At 48.0% G+C, this 19,835-nt stretch overlaps 1 protein-coding gene across 2 annotated transcripts in view; it reads left to right on the top strand.

The window, feature by feature from the left end:
* Positions 1–4,081: 4,081 nt before the first annotated feature.
* The window catches only part of SP2 (Sp2 transcription factor), a 29,257-nt gene continuing 13,503 nt past the window's right edge, over positions 4,082–19,835 (top strand). The window contains exons 1-3 of one of the 2 annotated variants that reach the window (XM_049779224.1): positions 4,082–4,140; positions 17,145–17,221; positions 17,995–18,972. In XM_049779224.1, coding sequence (XP_049635181.1) covers positions 4,134–4,140; positions 17,145–17,221; positions 17,995–18,972 — 1,062 coding nt within the window. In that variant the 5' untranslated portion in view covers positions 4,082–4,133. Of the gene's footprint in view, positions 4,141–17,141; positions 17,222–17,994; positions 18,973–19,835 lie in introns of both variants that reach the window. The other variant, XM_049779214.1, reaches the window with a different exon arrangement.

The raw sequence follows: 19,835 nt of genomic DNA, 5'->3' as shown, positions 1-19,835 counted from the left end.
AGGGTGTTGGCCATGCATGTAGCTGACCCAGGACAGACCAAGGTTCGATCTCCAGCATCCCATACAGTTCTCTGCGCCTTCCAGGAGTGATTTCTGAATGCAGAACTAGGAATAACCCCTGAGTATCGCCAGGTGTGGCCCCAAAATCCAAAACCAAAAAAAAAAAAAGTAACTAAGAACTGAGGCCACATTCTAATTCTCCACACCCTGACCCCCCACCCACTCTGAACACATTTTTACTCCCACTTTTGTTGTCTTCATGATGGGGCCTCTGGGGTGGGAACAGCGTAACTTACCCCAGATTTCATCCTATAAGAGGGTTGGCAGTGGCCCAGCAGGCTAATCAACCCCATTTCCTCCCCCCACCTCAAACCCCTGCATCTTCATATAGCTGAGTCATTGAAACTGGGTGGAGTCCTGGACTTGACAGTGAAACAATCCCCACTTGAAAAATGACTTGGGAACAGAATGTCTCTGGTCTTTAGAAACAAGTTGATGTATAGGTAATTGGATAAAAATATTCATTCTTTATCTCGATGGATACTGCCTGTCAATCCACTGTTTTTCTACCGCTGCTTATACTCTAGCAGGGAGTCAGATGCAAAAACAAACGTCTAATGCAGTAAAGCCTTTTACATGTGCTAAGAACAATCCACAACAATAAGAAACATTCTTGGTAGGGGCCAGAGCAGTAACAGTGGGTAAAGCATTTGCCTTTCAAACCCAACAGACCTGGGTTTATGCCGTAGCATCTATGTACTTCCCTGAGCCTACCAGGAGTAATTTCTGATCAGAGCCAGTAGTAACCTGAGTGTCACGAGATGTGACCCAAAACCCAAAAGATAAAAAAAAAAAAGGTAAAAAAAGAAACATGCCAGGCTGGGCAGGAGTCTGGTATGCAGATTTTGAGCAGGGGTTTGAAGGATGCATACGAGTTTTGTTTTGGGAAAGGAAATTAAATCAAAAGCCTCATACAGGCAAAGCATATGCTGTGACTACTGGGCTACTGCCAAGGCCCAGGAAGCATGGGAGTTTATCAGAGGAAAGGCTCTGGGTTAGAAGGGAAATTCAGTAGAGATAAGCCTAAGGGTTAGGAGCTTCCTTGAAGCACAAAGGATCTGTAGGGAATAGGGAAGATTTTGTTTTTGGTCACACCTGGTGGTGCTCAGGACTTACTCCTTGCTCTGTTCTCAGGATATCACTTTGGTGGAGCTCAGAGGACCATAAGGGATGCTGGGAATTGAGTCCACCGTATTATTCCTCTAGAGCCCCTCAGGGGAGAGAAATAAAACACACACACACACACACACACACACACACACACACACACGCACGCACGCCAATATGCCTAAAAATAAAGCGCGCGCGCACACACACACACACACACACACACTAAGGTCAGTATGCCTAAAAAGGAGTTCAGTGTAGGGTGTTAATCTTTTTTTTTTTTTTTGGTTTTTCGGGCCACACCCGTTAGATGCTCAGGGGTTACTCCTGGCTACGTGCTCAGAAATTGCCCCAGGCTTGGGGGGACCATATGGGACACCGGGGATCGAACCGTGGTCCTTTCCTTGGCTAGCGCTTGCAAGGCAGACACCTTACCTCTAGCGCCACCTCGCCGGCCCCAGGGTGTTAATCTTAAGTGGAAGATTTAACTGGAGGTCTACTTTAAGTCTTGTTTTTCTGGGGCTAAGAAAAAGGTACTAGCGATTCAATACTGTTGTGTAGCAGGACATTTAGGATTGAACTTGGGCCTGGCAAAGCGCTTATTCACCAAGATACATATACTGCATCTTGGGCTCCTGTCCTGCCCTTTCATCACACCAACCATTTAGAAGAGTGATTTTCAAATTGCCAGACTGGTTATTGAAAGAGAGGAAGAAGAGGGAAAAGGAAAAATCAGTAACCTAAGAGTAGGATTGTAAAAACCAGAGTGCTAGTACACTGGGTAGAGTGCCTGTCTCTGCACGAGGCTAACCCTAATTTGAACCCCAGCACCTCTTATGATATCCTGAGCCCATCAGGAATGATCACTGAGCTCAAGCCAGGATTAAGGTCTGAGTACCTCCAGGAGTGGTCCAAATTTAAAAAAAAGAAAATATCAGTACTTCCTCCGGAGATAATGGTACAGGACTAAGGCACTTGCCTTGTAAGAGGCCAATCCTGGTTCCATCCTGGGAACTACATGGTCTTCCAGGCACAACCAGGGATTGATCATTCCTGAGCACAAAATCAGGAAGAGCACACAGAGCACTGAGCTCTCCATGGAATCTATATATCAACTCCTCATCAGCAATAAATGCAAGTGTTATTTCAGAATTTTGTTTCAAGTTCTTAAGGTATAATTTTACAAAGGTTCCATTTTCATAGGCATAATTGGCTCTACGTACACATTATATTTGCAAATTTGGATTTTGATCTGACCAACCACCTCAGCCAGATCTTGTCCGGGTTAGCAATGAGGATAATATTCTCTTGTACTGGTGCAGAAGTGCTGGTACAGCTTTCTGTTAGCCACTGATTTCCAGGGTACACAGGCAACTCTCAATACTAAGTTCTTTTGATCCTGTAATTTCGCAGCCCATCTGTGTCTCCTGTTTCTGGTGAGAAGAAAAAGGCGACTGTGCTGGAGATGAAGGTTTCCAGAAGCTACCGATTCAATTTCAGGGCCCGGTTAAGGTAGGAGAGGATGCATTGAGTGCAGTTTTGACTGAAGGTTTATTGGGAAGAAATCCCTTCTAAATCAGGGCACGATGCAAATGCACCTCTTTGGACTGGGTTAAAATAAAACAACTTTGCTGTTGGACTGGTGCATGGACGATTTTCATTTGAGATGAGAACCTAAGGCACGGGTCAAGTTTTAGAAACCTTCACTATAGGTGAGATGCTTATTTTTGGGGGGGTGGGAGAGGGGGAGAGTGTTGTTGGTTCAAAAGGGCGATGCTCGGGATCTAGTCGGGGTCTGAGTCATTGCCCTTTACTATCTCTCTGATCTCCTGAGTCTGCAGGAAAGTTCCACGACCTACAACAGCTACACCTAACCCAGAGGTGCCGGTGGTGGGGGATGCAGAGACGTGGTCAGATAAAATCCTGGGATTAGTTCCTGGAATCTACTTTTAGGAAACTTCAGGGCCGGAGAGATAGCACAGCGGCGTTTGTCTTGCAAGCAGCCGATACAGGACCAAAGGTGGTTGGTTCGAATCCCTGTGTCCCATATGGTCCACCGTGCCTGTCAGGAGCTATTTCTGAGCAGACAGCCATGAGTAACCCCTGAGCACCGCCGGGTGTGGCCCAAAAACCAAAAAAAAAAAAAAAAAAAAAAAAAGGAAACTTCAGGTGATTTCTGAGGTCCACGTTTCGGGATCAGCATTGCAACACCCTGAGAATTAATAATAGGCGCTAAAACTCAAAAAAGAAAATAAGCTCCACCCCGCAGCAACGTCCAAGCAACAGCCCCAAATTCCTGGAGGTTTCAAGTCTCCAGACATCGGCTTATCTTATCTCCTTCTCCCTAAAGTTCGGGGACAAACTAAAAGCCTGGTGAAAGTTGTTGACACTCACCAGGCGTGGGGATTGCACCTGGGAGCAACAGGACCCTGCCACGCCAGGTCCACACCAAACTGACAACACAGGTCTAAGCTATTTATAGGGCCGGGCTGGACCTGACCCTCGTGACTTCTGATTGGCCGGAGGGCAGATCCATCACTCACCTTGTAGGTGAGAGGTGGGTGGAAGGGTCAAAGGCGACCAATAGGAAAACGCCTCCCTCCGCCAAGCCCCGCCCCCTCGGGCTTCCTGTCGCCGTCCATCAACTCCGCGGCGGGCGGGACTTTGTCTTCCGCCAGTTGGCTGGCGGACTTGTCGTTCACGCCGCAGGGACATTTCCGGTTGGCGCCTTCTCGCGTCCATCAGTGACGTCTCCGAAGCCGATTGGCCCGCCCGCCGTCGCTCTCTAGAGCCCGTCGCTGACTGGCTGGCGGCGCTGTCGCTCCCCAACATCCCGACTCCGGATTGGTCGGAGCCGCCGTCGCTCGGGCGGCGGCGGGCTCCGGGATTGGCGGGCGCTTAAGGCGGGCGGTGTCAGGCTCTCGGTGGCGGCGGAGGCGGCGGAGGCCAGGGAGGAAGATGTCGTAATGAGCGGTGGGTCCCGGCCGCTGCCGGCGGGGGGGGTGGGGGTCTCCCCGGTGCCGAGAGGGTCGGGAAGATGTGGGGGGGCCGCTCGAGGGTTTCGGGAGCGGGACTCGGAGCCGGAAGTTTCCCCCCTGGGGGCCGCTCGGGCCTGGCTCCGGGAGGGGCGGGGGAGGAGGGAGGGAGGGAGGGAGGATTCCCGCCCGGAGGAGGAGCGGGCTTTGGCCGGAGCCGGGCGGAGGCACCCGGAAGGAAGGGGGCGTTCGACTCCCCGCCCCCTCGGGGGAGGGAGGCGCTTCCGGGGGCCGGGGTGCGCGTAGGCTGCGGGGACCCGGGCGGGGGCCGGGTCGTCGGTTCCCCCCCCAGCCCCACCCCGCCCCCGCCCCGGCTTGGCTGCGGCCCTTGTGCATTTGCTCGTTGCAGAATTCAGATGCAACTGGCGCTGGTGGTGGTGGTGATGGGGGTCCCCATCTCTCTTAGGCTCCCCCGAGAGTCGAGGGGGTGTGAGGGGAACTCGGGGTTGACATGGCGCCAAGCCCCAGCAGCAGCAGCAGCAGCAGCAGCGTCGCCCCCCCCCCCCATTGCCGCCGTGTCCCCCCAGTCTGACAGGCAGGCAGACAGGTGGCGTGGCCTCTCGCGTGACTTCCCGCCTTTTGAGCCTGCAGACTGCAAAGAGGAGCCTCGGCCGAACCCGAACTTTCCCACCCCGCACCCCAACCCCGGTCTCAGAATCTCTTCCAGCGCCCCCGCTGGAGCCCCGTCATCAGCCCTCCCTAGTCGTCGAATGGGCCCCCAAGTCGAGTTGGTTGGGGTGACTCAAGGCTGCGTTCGTTCGCCGAGGATTGGGGATGGGGGGGGGACCTGAGGCTTGACAGAAGATGGGAGACCATCGAAAGGGGTCCCCCCCTGTTTCTCCATCCCCGGCCAGCGCCCGCTCTCCCGCCTTTCTACTTTTTGAGTTAGTTAGTTCCCTGGATTCGGATCCCAGGGTTCTGCTCCATCCTGCTGGGACCCACGGGCCTGGCTTTTTCTTTTCTAATCTCGCGCATTTGGGTGCCCCCGGGACCGCCTCCCTCCCATCACATCCCATCCCCGAACTTCTCTACAGCTGTGGGTGCTTCTGCTCCTCCCTTCCCCTCTTGGGGACGCAGGGAGCAGGCGGGAGCCGTCCCTGGCTTGCCTTGCCTCCTCCTGCACGCCCAGAACCAGAGGCGTTTTGTTTTTCCGCGTGGAGCGGATGTTTGGGGTGCTTGGTGAGCTTTGCTGGGCTAGCAAGTGGAGGTGCAGGTGCAGGTGCTGGCCCGCCTTCTTCCCTCAGATCAGATCTTCTCTTTATTTTGGTTTTTGGGTCACACCCGGCAGTGCTCAGGGGTTGCTCCTGGCTCTACCCTCAGAAATCGCGCCTGCAGGCTCCGGGAACCATATGCCAGGGATTGAACCCTAGTCTGTCCCAGGTCGTCTGCATGCCAGGCAAACTCCCTACGTATGTGCTATCACTCCAGCCTCAAAATGTTGGTTTTGTTTGTTTTTGGGTCACATCCGGCAGCGCTCAGGGGTTACTCCTGGCTCTACGCTCAGAGATCGCTCCTGGCAGGCTTGGGGGGACCATATGGGATGCCGGAATTCGAACCACTGTCCTGCATTCAAGGCAAACGCCTTACTTCCATGCTATTATCTCTCCTGCCCGGTAGTTTTCGGGGGTTGACTGCTGCCCCTCTGGCTCAGCTAGCACTCCTGGCCCATATTATAGGGTGCTGAGTCGGGACAGAACGCTGTTACCGTGCAAGGCAAGCGCCTTACCCACTCTGCTACCTACCCACTCGGGCCCATGGCTGAGGATTTTTTTTTTTTTTTTTTGGTGAGCGGCTCAAAGAAACTTGTCATCTGCAGTCCTGTAACTATGGCCAGTGCCCGGTTTTGAATTTTGGGTGCCATGAAGTGGGCAGGCACGGCCCAGTGTTCTATCAGTGATCAGTAGTTCTGGAGGGGCCTTTTTGGTTGCGAACTGATTCTCATTGACCTCAGCAGTTGGTGAAACATTTCTGATTGCCATTAAAACTTAGGATGGAACAGAGGTTTGACTTGTCAAATAAAAAAGCAAGGGATGTGTGAGGCAGGGGGACCTAATCATATTAATTGAGATTCCCCCATCCCCAAGTGAGAGCACTAAAGACATAGTCTCTCTGCCCAAGTGGAATTAGTCCTCAAGCTGATCCTATCATTCCTGCCAGCAAGAACAGGCTCCAGAAGAGTGACGTCTATTGACATCGAGAGGCTGACAGGCTTTTTTCTATGTGCTTTTTGGTTCCTGTCTCAGAGGAGCAGAAGCTGTAAGATTTGGCAGTTGTTTAGAGACAGAGCCTCATGGCATAAAGGTAGCTAGGTAATTTTATTATCTTAGCCTTTAACTTAGGTTTTCCAGTGATTCACAGCCTTTGAAAAAGTCTCAATCTCATTTTAAGCAAATGTTGCCAGGACAGGGCCCTTAATACATTCTAGCCTCCTGCAACATCCCTGGAGCATAGTATTGGCTTGGTTTCTGCAAACTTCTCTACTCACTACCATTTCTTTTTTTTTTTTTTGGTTTTTGGGCCACACCTGGTGACATTCAGGGGTTACTTCTGGCTATGCTGATGCTCAGGGGTTACTCCTGGCTATGCACTCAGAAATCGCTCCTGGCTGGGGGACCATATGAGACACCGGAGATTGAACCCAGGTCTGTCCTGGGTCAGCCGTGTACAAGACAAATGCCCTACCGCTGTGCTATCGCTCTGGCCCCATACTTACCACCATTTCTATAGTGGAAATGTAGGATGTTTTTCTTATAAGACTTAATATTTACTCCTTTGATTTTATGTGTATATACAGATTGGAAGATTGACTTCTAAAAGGTTAAAAAAATTGAAAAGGGCCAGAGAGATAGCACAGTAGGAGGGCATTTGCCTTGCACGCAGCCAATCAAAGACAGACAGTAGTTTGAATCCTGGCATCCCATATGGTCCCCCGTGCCATTTATTGTGCACGGTTACATTTTAGCCAGGCCAGAACAAAACTAGTCCAGGTCATGTTAGGTTCGGGGGAAAAAGGACCTCCCAAGGGACAGTTTTGGAAGGTCTGTCTCTCAAAAGGTGGGTGATGGCGGCGGCGATCATCCATCTGACAGATGTTTCAGAGTCCAGATGCAGCAGAGATGAATTCGAGAGCACATGCTGGCTGGGTTTCAGTTGTACCAACACCCCCGGGCCTCCCATCAGTCCTTTTTTGCTTCTGCTCCTTGTGGCCTCCATGCACGGTGCACAAGTCTGGAAGTTTACTTAGACCTCTGCCTCACTTTCGTCTTTTGCGCTTCAGCCTACGCATTCGCTTCTTCCTCCACTTAGCTGGCATGGTACGGAGGCTTCGAAGAAGATGGTGCTAGGGCCGAGAGCTGCCAGGATTTATTTCTGAGTGCAGAGCCAGGAGTAACCCCTGAGCACTGCCGGGTCTGACACACACACAAAAAAAAAACAACAAAAAAATGGGGCCGGTGAGGTGGCGCTAGAGGTAACGTGTCTGCCTTGCAAGCACTAGCCAAGGAAGGACCGTGGTTCGATCCTCCGGCGTCCCATATGGTCCCCCCAAGCCAGGGGCAATTTCTGAGCGCTTAGCCAGGAGTAACCCCTGAGCATCAAACGGGTGTGACCCCCCAACAAAACAAAAAAACAAAAAAGGGAAGTATTTGTGGGGGATGTTTATGTATGTACACAAAATACCATAGAGACAGAGAAACACTGCTATAAAAGGATTTATGGTGTACATTGTACATGGTGTACTCTTTTGTGTGTGTGTGTGTGATTTTGTTTTATTTGGGCTTGGCAATGGTTAGGGTTTACCTCTGGCTCTGTACACAGGCTCTGCTCTCCCCAGCAGAGCTTAGGGGACTCTATGGGGTACTAAGGATCATATGAGTTGGCTAGTACTCTACTCCCTGTACTATTTATTGCTCAGCCCTATGCATTTGAATGTTTAGAGATGTTTTGGTACAAACACTTAAGCTTAAACACAATTACATGGACCTACCCCATGGACTGCAAGTTGAGGCAAAACTAGAAATGGAGATGTTCTGAATTTTTTTTTCCAGTTTGGGGGTTTTTGGGTCACACCTTACACTAGGGCTTGCTTCTGGGATCACACCTGGCAATGTCAGGGTGCCCAGGCTCTAATCTAGGTTTACTGCGTACATGGCAGTTGCCTTTCTTAATTACCTGTTCTATTTTTCCTGCCCTAGAGTTGTGCTGATACTTTGTTCTGAGTTCATTTGGAACAGATAAATCTAGGTGATCCCTTTGGGATTCCTTTGACTGTGAACTTCTTTCTAGTAAGTTCTAAATGAACAATTGGCCTTCAATCCAGACCAAGTATAAGTTTGACTGGGAAAAGGGCTGGTTTTTTTTTGTTGTTGTTTTTTGGCCACACCCATTTGATGCTCAGGGGTTACTCCTGGCTAAGAGCTCAGAAATTGCCCCTGGCTTGGGGAGACCATATGGGATGCCGGGGGATTGAACCGAGGTTCTTCCTTGGCTAGCGCTTGCAAGGCAGACACCTTACCTCTAGCACCACCTCACCGGCCCCGGAAAAGGGCATTTTTATGAAATGCATTTATTGAGGTTTCTGCTTGATTTGGAAACAATTCTGATGGCTTTTTTTTTTTTTTATTAAAAGTAAAGGAATTTTATTAAAAGGGAGAGGAAAGAAAACACACTTGAAAGAACATAAACTTTTCAAGAGTGAGAAGTGCCCATGGAGTAAATGAAAGGAATTACACACCCTAAATTGGGTTGCAGGCAATTCTAGAGTGGAATATGCTCTTGTATGACTTTCATTTCAGCCTTTGTAGAAGGAAAAAACAAGCTCTAGTACTGCTTACTCATCAGCATTTTTATTTTTTACCTGAAATGTAGTTTAAAGTTTCTGAAGTGGGGGATGTACTTGAAAGGAAGCATATACTCAGCCCTTTGAGCCACTTTGAGGGTCCTGAACATCTCTCTTAAGCTCTTCATTGACTGTCATTAGGTTTGATCCGACTGGACAGGAGAGAGCCTACATTCTGCTCTTAGTATTAGAATGAGAGAGGTAAAAACATGGACCACTACTCATTCAAGGGCATTATCTGCCTAAGTAGGTAAAGGATTAGAGATTATTGAGGCAATCTTCCCAGATGATATTTGAATATTTGTTCCAGTTGAAAGAATTCCAAAATGGAAAACTGATTTCTTTACTGCCTCAGGGGATGCTACAGAGAGAGTCCCAGGAGGAAGGAGCTCAGAGCCGTGTGCACCAACATCTTGGAAGAAACCCTGGTTTCCATTCCTGGATGGTCTGAGGTTATTATTCACCCAGTTACTACGTGGCTCAGCCATGGGGGCTTCAATCTGGCATGCTATTAGAGAACAAGTGCTGCTCAGGTGAAAGAGAGCAGGAAAGGGCTAAATGGGCACTTCTTTCTCCAAGTACTGCTGGGTATAGCCAACTATTCCAGGGAGGGAGTGGGAAGCTGATTTAGGTTTTTGGCAGCACAGGAAGAATACGTTTGTAGATCAAGCTGTTTGAATCCTTTCTTTGGACATCTTATTTCCTTCACCACACTTTGTTTCTACATCAGAATTATTTGCAGTAGCTAGTTACAAGTCTCAAGACATTGCTTGGGGGCTACTGTTTTTTTTTTTTGTTTGTTTGTTTTGTTTTTTTTTTTTGGGCCACACCTGTTTGACGCTCAGGGGTTACTCCTGGCTATGTGCTCAGAAATTGCTCCTGGCTTGGGGGGACTATACGGGACACCGGGGGATCGAACCACGGTCCGTCCTACGCTAGCGCTTGCAAGGCAGACACCTTACCTCTAGCGCCACCTTCCCAGCCCCAAGAGGCCACTGTTTTTTATTGAGGCCTCTGAAATGCCAATTTGTCCCTATGCTGTGATTTAGGCTGTTAGGTGGTCTCTTTCAGCTGCCAGGTGAATGTGGCTCAGGAACTATCAGGCACTGGCCTGACCATTTCCAAAGTCCTTTTTCCAGTGCTTCCCCTTTGGGATATTTGTTACTATGCCTTATGGGACTTGGTAGAAAACACAAGTGGCCTCTCAAAGTATGAAATGGGGAATAAGAGACTATAGGCAGGACCTTGTGATTAATTAGAAGTGGAATATTTCCACTTCTAAATGGGAGTCTTCTTATATTAGCTTAGAAACAAATTAAAACATTTTGAATTCTTAAAAAAAAAAAAAAGAAAAAGGAAATAGTGGTCAGTCAGCCCTCTTCTGGGAGGAAATGAAGACACCACTCATTTCAGAAGCTGATCCCAGTCCAGAGTGTCAGTGGAGAGTGACTCATGAGTAAATATGCCAAAGCAGTGAAAGCATTTCATTGTACATAATGCTATTTCTTTTTGTTTGTTTGTTTTTGGGCTACACCAGCTGTACCCAGGGGTTACTCTGACTCTGCACTGAGAAATTACTCCTAGCAGTGCTCAGGGGACTAGATAGGATGCTGGGGATTGAACCCAGTCGGCAAATGCCCTGCCTACACTACTATTGCTCCAGTCCCCTTCCTTTGATTCTTCAACCTAATTTTTTTTTGTGACGCTCAGGGGTTACTCCTGGCTATGCGCTCAGAAGTTGCTCCTGGCTTCTTGGGGGACCATATGGGACGCCGGGGGATCGAACCGCGGTCCGTCCTAGGCTAGCGCAGGCAAGGCAGGAACCTTACCTCCAGCGCCACCGCCCGGCCCCTCTTCAACCTAATTTAATTCCTTCTACTTACAGTATTTATTCATCCCTCAAGTATAAAGTACCTATTGTGTACCATTTAGCAGAGGGTACCCTAGTGGGTAAGGCAGAGAGAAGTTGTTGCTTCTTAGTGGGAGACAACATATAACTAAATACTTATCAGACAGTGAGAAGTACTAAGGAAAAATAATAGTACCTGGTTACACAGGGTCTGATCTGTCACGATTTATTGTGAGGGCTGGCTCTGAGTAGGATATAAAGAACTCTTGAAGGACTGAGAACAATACACATTTCAGTTTGATAGTCTCAACTGGGTTGATTTTTTTTTTTTTTTTAGTTTTTGGGTCACACCTGGCAGCGCTCAGGGGTTACTTCTGGCTGGCTCTATGCTCAGAAATCGCTATTGGCAGGCTCACTGCCGGGATTCAAACCACTGTCCTTCTGCATGCAAAGCAAACACCCTACCTCCATGCTATCTCTCCGGCTCCTGGGTTGATCTTTTTGTTTGTCTTTTAATTGTGGGGGCCATATTTAGTGGTGTGCAAGAGGCCATCTGGTATGGGGTAGCAGACACCAGGCTTCACATGTGCAAGGCATGTTCTTTACTACTTGAGCCATATTCCCAGCCCCTCAATCTGGGTTGTGTTGAGAATAGACTGATAGATAAGTTCAGAAGTCTAGTTAAGGTTTCATTGCCATACAGGCAAGATCTGATAGGGATCTGAGCGAAAATGAGGTGGTGGCAGGGCCAGAGTGATAGCACAGCAGTAGTGGTAGGACTTAGCACAGCAGTAGGGCGTTTGCATGTAGATGACCTGGGTTCAATTTCAGCATCCCATAGAGTAGTACCTGAGCCTGCCTGAACAATTTCTGAGCGCTGAGCCAGGCGTAACCCCTGAGCTGCTGGGTGTGCCCCCCCCCCACAAAGAAAAGAAAGAAAATGAGGTGGTGGTGAAGGCAAGCAGAATCTGAATCTTTTGAATTGGGGGAAGGTGGTCTACTCCTAGCTCCTGATACTATGGATAATAGAGTCTGGGCTCCCTAATTGCAAGCATGTGCTTAGCCTGTGAAGCTATCTTTGGCCCCTAAAACTGTTTTGAAGTTAGAGTCAAAATACAGAGTTGATTTTTACAATAAAAATTATTAAGAAAAAAGGGCCAGAGAGATAACATGGAGGTAGGGCATTTGTCTTGCATGCAGAAGGATGGTGGTTCGAATCCCAGCATCCCATATGGTCCCCTGAGCCTGCCAGGAGCGATTTCTGAGCATAAAGCCAGGAGTATTCCCTGAGTGCTGCCGGCTGTGACCCAAAAATCAAAAATCAAAAAAAAAAAAAAATAGAGTTGACTGTCATATATAGGACTGTAAAAGCAAGGATGATTTTCAAGGTTTAGAACTGTGTGGTGTAAAGATAGACTTTTTTTTCACTAAAGGAGAGACAGGATTAGAGTCAGTATGTCAGTATATATGTCAATATATGTCAGTAACTCAAACATTTCAGATGACTATTAACTGCACCCAAACAGAAATGTCAGAGGTAGCTAGTTATACCTGTCTGGAGATTGAAGTCTGGGAGTTAATATCGAGAACCTACTGTATTTCACCACATAATTGTTATAGATTTATGACATTTATGGGGGTGAACAAAAAGTGAGGTATTACCATTTTGTGAAGCTTTTAAATATTTTTGCTTGGTATTATTGAAAACACATAGTGTGATAATGTGGCAGTAACGATTACATGGTGATATACATTATGAATTACTGGTTTGTAAAGCAAGATAAAATGAAACCATCTAATTTCTTAGTTTCTTTTTATCTGGTTTCATCTCATTTCATGAATGTATTAATAGCTATAGACAAAAGAGATACAAGTTCTAAGTCTGAATCTAGGGGTACATTTGAGAAATTAGAAGAAATTCTTGAAGAAATATAGAAGAAATCCCAGGAGTAGCTGCTATTTGGCCAGTGTCCTATGAGTCAAAGTGTAGAAACTCTTTCAAGGAGGAAGAGGGGTCAGCTGTTGAAACAATATAGATGAAGTCTAGGAATGAATCAGACTAGGCAATGTGGAGGTTATGTGAGAAGTATGAATGTGGAGGTGACAATTTGGAGCTGGTTCAAGAGATTTTTAAGAGAGAAATTAGAACAGGATTGGTGATTTTTGCAAGGAGAATAATAGCAGATCTTAGCTGATGAAGGGAATCTTTACTTTTTTTTTTTTTTTTTTTTTTTTGCAGAGCAAGATAGTTTGTATTGAAATTTATTTAGAAAATTGAGGAGAGGGCCCGGAGAGATAGCACAGCGGTGTTTGCCTTGCAAGCAGCCGATCCAGGACCAAAGGTAGTTGGTTCGAATCCCAGTGTCCCACATGGTCCCCCGTGCCTGCCAGGAGCTATTTCTGAGTACACAGCCAGGAGTAACCCCTAAGCGCCGCTGGGTGTGACCCAAAAACAAAAAAAAAAAAAAAAAGAAAATTGAGGAGAGGGCTCAGAGATAGCACAGCAGCGTTTGCCTGGCAAGCAGTCGATGCAGGACCAAAGGTGGTTGGTTTGAATCCCGGTGTCCCATATGGTCCCCCGTGCCTGCCAGGAGCTATTTCTGAGCAGACAGCCAGGAGTGACCCCTGAGCACTGCCGGATGTGGCCCAAAAACCAAAAAGAAAATTGAGGAGAGGGGCCGGAGAGATAGCATGGAGATAGCGTGTTTGCCTTGCATGCAGGACAGTGGTTTGAATTCTGGCATCCCATAAGGTCCCCCGAGTCTGCCAGGAGTAACCCCTGAGTGCTGCCAGGTGTGACCCAAAAATTAAAAAGAGAGAGAGAGAGAGAGAGAGAGAGAGAGAGAGAGAGAGAGAGAGAGGGAGAGAGAGAGAGAGAAGTATGTTAGAGAGAACACTGACTTCTTTCTTTAGAGTGGAAAGAGGCAAGCAAAGAAACAAGTTGAGCCCCGGAGCCATAGCACAGCCGTGGAGTGACCTGAGTGGACCTGGGTCAATCCCCCGGTATCCCATATGGTTCCCTGAGCCTGCCAGGAATGATTTCTGAATGAAGAGCCAGGAGTAACCCCTGAACGCTGCCAGTTGCGGCCCAAAATCCACCCCCACCCCCACCCCCCAAAAAGTCAACAAAAACAACACGAGTGAGATATGTGTTCAGGGGATAACGGGCTTGAAATGCAAGCCTGGAATCTTACCTTCCTTTTTTTGTTTTGTTTTGGCCACACCCAGCGACGCTCAGGGGTTATTCCCAGCTTTGTGATCAGAAATTGCTCCTTCCCAGGTCAGCCACGCACAAGGCAAATGCCCTGCTGCTGTGCTATCGCTCTGGCCCCAATCTTGATGAAACTTGATGAAAACCTCCTTGATGAAACTGGTTACCTTAAGGGTAATGGGCTGAGACTGTGATCAAAATTGGGAATAGGTAAGGAAAGCTGGCTCAATTGTGTTTAGACAAGATCTCTCTCTGTTCTTATTTTATTGTTCTTACTTCGGGGAAACCCTTAATTTCTCTTAGTTCATTGTGAGATTCACCTTTGTTTCTCTTTGAGATCCACCCTTGTTCTCTAAAACCAGCTATTTTTGCCCTTACTAGTTCTTAATTCTTTCAGGCAAGACAATTGGGAAAGACTGGACTTAGAAACTGGTTGGCTTCGGCCAGCTGAACTGACCAAAATAGCCAGCATAAGGACTGTTTACGCCAAGTGAAATTCCTCCTGGGAAATACCATAGCACACAGCCAAGTCAGCCGTGGCCAAAGTGGCAGGAACCCTAGCAAAACAAACAAACAAAACAAAATAAGGGGCATAGCAGTAAGGCATTTGTCTTGCATGCGGCCAACATAGGTCGAACCCCAGTTTGAATTTCGGCATCCCATATAGTCCCCCTGAGTCTGCCAAGAGCGATTTCTGAGTGCAGAGCCAGGAGTAACTCCTGAATGTCAATGGGTGTGGCCCAAAACAAAAAAAAAAAAATAAATAAAAAGTTTTCTTTTAAAAAAACATAAATGAAAGTCCTTGGGGCTGGAGATATAGATCAACAGGCTAGAGGGCATTATTTGCATGCTGGAGGTTTAGGTTTGGTTCCTGGTACTTCAGAAGTGAATCCACATAACATTGTATGTTGCCCCAAAACAAAAAATCTCTGGAATTATAATCATTGTGGGAAAATGAGAATGTACAGAAAAGTAAGGAGAAAATTTATTTTTATTTGTTTTTTTTTTTTTTTTTTTTTTTTTTTGGTTTTTGGGTCACACCCGGCAGTGCTCAGGGGTCATTCCTGGCTCCATGCTCAGAAATTGCTCCTGGCAGGCACGGGGGACCATATGGGACGCCGGGATTCGAACTGATGACCTCCTGCATGAAAGGCAAACGCCTTACCTCCATGCTATCTCTCCGGCCCATTTTTATTTGTTTTTAACCATACCCAGCTATGCTCAAAGCTTCGTCCTTTCTCTGCAGGAATCACACCTGGTGGTGCTCAGGGGACATATGTGGTGCTGGGGATTGAAGGAACCAGTCAGCGTCTTGCCTCCTATACTATTTCTCCAGCCCAAGGAGAAAACTTTTGGGGGGTGGGGGGTGGGGTGGGCAGTGTGTCACATCCTGTGATGATGCTCAGGAGTTACTCTTGGTTCTGCACTCAAGCATCAATCCTGGATAAGGTCAGGCAATGATATGGGATTCTAGGGATCAATCCAGGGTCCACCACAAGTAAGGCAAGCATCTTATCCACTGTACTATCTCTTCAGCTGAAGGAGGAAACTTTTTTTTGTTCTTTTGAGGTCCACCTGGCAGTGCTCAGGGGTTATTCCTGACTCGCACTCAAGGGTCATTCCTGGCAGTGCTCAGGAATTACTCCTAGCTCTACTCTGGGATCATTTCTGGCGATGCTCAGGGTACTATATGGGATGCTGGGGATCGAACCCAGATCTGCCACATGCAAAGCAAAAGTGCTACCTGCTGTGTTGTCACGGGGCCCTGGGTCACACCCGGCAGCACTCAGGGGCTACTCCTGGCTCAACGCTCAGAAGTCGCCCCCAGCAGGCTCAGAGGACCATATGGAATGCCAGGATTCAAACCACCGTACTTCTGCATGCAAGGCAAACGCTTTACCTCCATGCTATCTCTCTGGCCCCTGAGAAAACATTTTTAAGTCAAACATCAGGGGTTGACAGCTTTGAAGCATTTTAAAGTCTTTTTATTTCTTGGTATATTTACATATAGAAGTATATAAACATCTAGAGAAAAATAGAATTTACTATCTTTTCACTCACCTTATTTAGTTATTTGCTTTCCTTGTCTCAGGATAGCCAGAGAGCCTATGACCTACAGGGAAGTGTACTTACTTGAGCAGTCACTCACCTGGGCTTTTGTGGTGAAGTCTGAGAGCAAAGAATACCAAGACCTTTTCATGGAGCATGGGATCATAGTTTAAGCAATGCTTCTCAGGCTGGCTTTGTATCTGGCCGCAGTGGGCATGAGCAAGAAGCTTGAAGTTATGAGATGCCTGAACTATGGGTATGGAATTAGTTAGATGAGACTTCCTTTTGCGGGGGAGGGCTGGGTCACACCTGGCGGTGCTCACGGGTTACTCCTAGCTCTGTGCTCAGAAATTCCCCTGCAGGTTCGGGGACCATATGGGATGCCAAGAATCAAACCACTGTCTGTTCTGGGTTAGCCGCGTGCAATGCAAACGCTGTACCACTATGCTATCTCTCTGGCCCTAGATGAGACTTCCTTACCAATCATATGTGGGTTCCAGTTTACTTCTGGAGAGCCTAGCAGAAAGGACTTGGAAAGGGGCACGGATTAAGTGCCCAAGTCTTAAAACACTCTCATTCTCTTAGTCATCCCAGGCATTAGGAAGGGTGACTCTGAGAACAGGAGAAGGTAATCTGCTCGGAAAAATGTGAATGAGTGCCCACTATCTTTGAATGGGAAAGTGTGGAGATCCTTAACTTCTCTAGGAGAAGCAGCAGCAATTAAAGGTCAAAAAAAAGGGTTCGGAGAGATAGCATGGAGGTAAGGCATTCGCCTTGCATATAGAAGGATGGTGGTTCGAATTCCGACATCCCATATGGTCCCCCAAGCCTGCCAGCTGTGATTTCTGAGTGCAGAGCCAGGAGTAACCCCTGAGCGCTGCCGGGTGTGACCCAAAAACCAAAAAAAGAAAAAAAAAGATAAGAAAGAAATGTGAGGCAGGTGGGCAAGTTTTCCTTTCAGGCAGCTTGGGCCTCACTCATTGTCTTTTCCAGTAGATCCAGAGACCAGCATGGCTGCCACTGCTGCTGTCAGTCCCAGTGATTACCTGCAGCCTGCTGCCTCTACCACTCAGGTGAGTGAGGCATCGCCCTGAGGGTGCAGGGTAGCCCTGATGTTACACATGGATGAAAACTTCAAATACTAGCTTTCTATAACTATGCTTGAATGTGAATAGATCACTCTTTGAACTAAAGAAACTGGTCATTTAAGGTATGGCAGTTGAGACTGAGGAAATCAAGATTAAACTCACAGTTCCTTCAGTTGGCCATACAGAAAAGCTCCAGGGATGCTTTCCTTACACCCTTAGAAAAATAGCCCTTGGGCCCGGAGAGGAGAGATAGCACAGCTGCGGTTTGCCTTGCAAGCAGCCCATCCAGGATCAAAGGTAGTTTGTTCGAATCCCAGTGTCCCATATGGTCCCCCGTGCCTGCCAGAAGCTATTTCTGAGCAGACAGCCAGGAGTAACCCCTGAGCACCGCCGGGTGTGACCCCAAAACAAACAAAAAAAAATACACAAAAAAAGAAAAAAATAGCCCTCTTTATGTGCCAAGCTCTAGAGAACACTTGACTGCTCTACCTGGTGACCTAACTACTAAAGTCATGTCCCTATCAAAACCAGTGTGTTCAGCTCATGTTGGTTCACCTGATCGTGGGGTGCTGGGATTTCCTTCCTAAGAAAGATTTTTCCCACCCTCTTTTCTTGACTCAGTGAAGAAACCAGAAGACATAGGGAGGTAGGGGCCACTGTGTGTATGTATGTAGGAGAAGGAGAGGATCAGAGACGGTAGTAGGGCAGCTGGAACAAAAGCCCTGTCATCTTATTCTTCTCTGCCTGTTGCTTTGCAGGACTCCCAGCCTTCTCCCTTAGCCCTGCTTGCTGCAACATGTAGCAAAATTGGGCCTCCAGCTGTGGAAGCTGCTGTGACACCTCCTGCACCTCCTCAGCCCACACCTCGGAAGCTTGTTCCCATCAAACCAGCCCCGCTCCCTCTCAGTCCTGGCAAAAATAGCTTTGGAATCTTGTCCTCCAAAGGAAACATACTTCAAATTCAGGGGTCACAACTAAGCACGTCCTATCCTGGGGGGCAGCTGGTGTTTGCCATCCAGAACCCCACCATAATTAACAAAGGAACCCGATCAAATGCTAACATCCAGTACCAGGCAGTCCCTCAAATTCAGGCAAGTGGTTCCCAGACCATCCAGGTACAGCCCAATCTCACCAACCAGATCCAAATCATCCCTGGCACCAACCAAGCCATTATCACCCCCTCTCCATCTAGTCACAAGCCTGTCCCCATCAAGCCAGCCCCCATTCAGAAGTCAAGCACCACCACCACCACCCCTGTTCAGAGTGGGGCCAATGTTGTGAAGCTGACGGGTGGGGGTGGCAACATGACTCTAACTCTGCCCGTCAACAACCTCATGAACACCAGCGATACCGGGGCCCCCACTCAGCTCCTCACAGAGAGTCCTCCCACCCCGCTGTCTAAGACTAACAAGAAGGCCAGGAAGAAGAGTCTACCTGCCTCCCAGCCGCCTGTGGCCATGGCTGAGCAGGTGGAGACGGTGCTGATTGAGACCACCGCAGACAACATCATTCAGGCGGGCAACAACCTGCTCATTGTTCAGAGCCCTGGAGGAGGCCAGCCAGCTGTGGTGCAGCAGGTCCAGGTGGTGCCCCCCAAGGCGGAGCAGCAGCAGGTGGTGCAGATCCCCCAGCAGGCTCTGCGGGTGGTGCAGGCAGCATCTGCCACCCTACCCACGGTTCCCCAGAAGCCTTCCCAAAACTTTCAAATCCAGGCAGCTGAGTCAACGCCTACTCAGGTATGTTACACATACCCCATCCCATTCCCCTCAATTTGTTCTCCGACTTGCTCTGTGTTTTGTTGTCACTAGTATAGGCAGCAGGGAAATAAGTGGACATTTCTGCCAGACAGAGGGGTTCTTTCATTCATGGGGCTACATATATCTTTAGAAACTGGATGAATGACATATACCGCTGATTGCTTATACTTTGGCTCATTTCTTTGTTTTGTTTTTGTTTTTGGGTCACACCCGGTGGTACTTAGTTGTTATTCCTGACTCTGTATTTAGAAATAGCTCCTGGCAGGCACGGGGGACCATATGGGATGCCGGGAATTGAACCATCATCTGTCCTGGATCAGCTGCATGTAAAGCAAATGCCCTACCACTGTGCTATCTCTCTGGCCGCTACTTTGACTCACTTTTTATTTATGGAATTGGAGGGAACAGGTAGATAGGGCAGATACTTTGTAATAATGAAGTTTGTCTTTCATTATAGAATTATACTCATCATGGTAGCAAGAATGAAAATTTCCAAATCAGAATTGTAGAGTTTAATGGAAAGAAAAGAAATGAGGAAAATGCAGTCATTGTCAAGGATGATAAAAACCTAGGAGGGGGTCTGAGAATATAGCAAATAGGGCATTTGCCTTTGCCTTCCACGCCGTTGATCCTTTGTTTGGTTCCCAGTACCCCATATATTTGCCCCAATCCCTGCCAGGAGTGATTTGAGTGAAGATCCAGGAGAAAGTTCTGAGCACTGCTAGGTATAGTCACCGGCAGGAAAGGGGTGGGAGAAAAACAGAAAGCAGTAATTTGGCTTAGCAGGAACATTTTAGGCTAGATTCATGTAGGAACTAAGATGCCCTAAGACACTGGAATCT

Source organism: Suncus etruscus, chromosome 1 (assembly GCF_024139225.1).
Source record: "Suncus etruscus isolate mSunEtr1 chromosome 1, mSunEtr1.pri.cur, whole genome shotgun sequence".
In the NCBI taxonomy this organism is placed as follows: Eukaryota; Metazoa; Chordata; class Mammalia; order Eulipotyphla; family Soricidae; genus Suncus; species Suncus etruscus.
The sequence above is the reverse complement of the archived record's forward strand: the minus strand, read 5'-3'. Positions and strand labels throughout refer to the sequence as shown.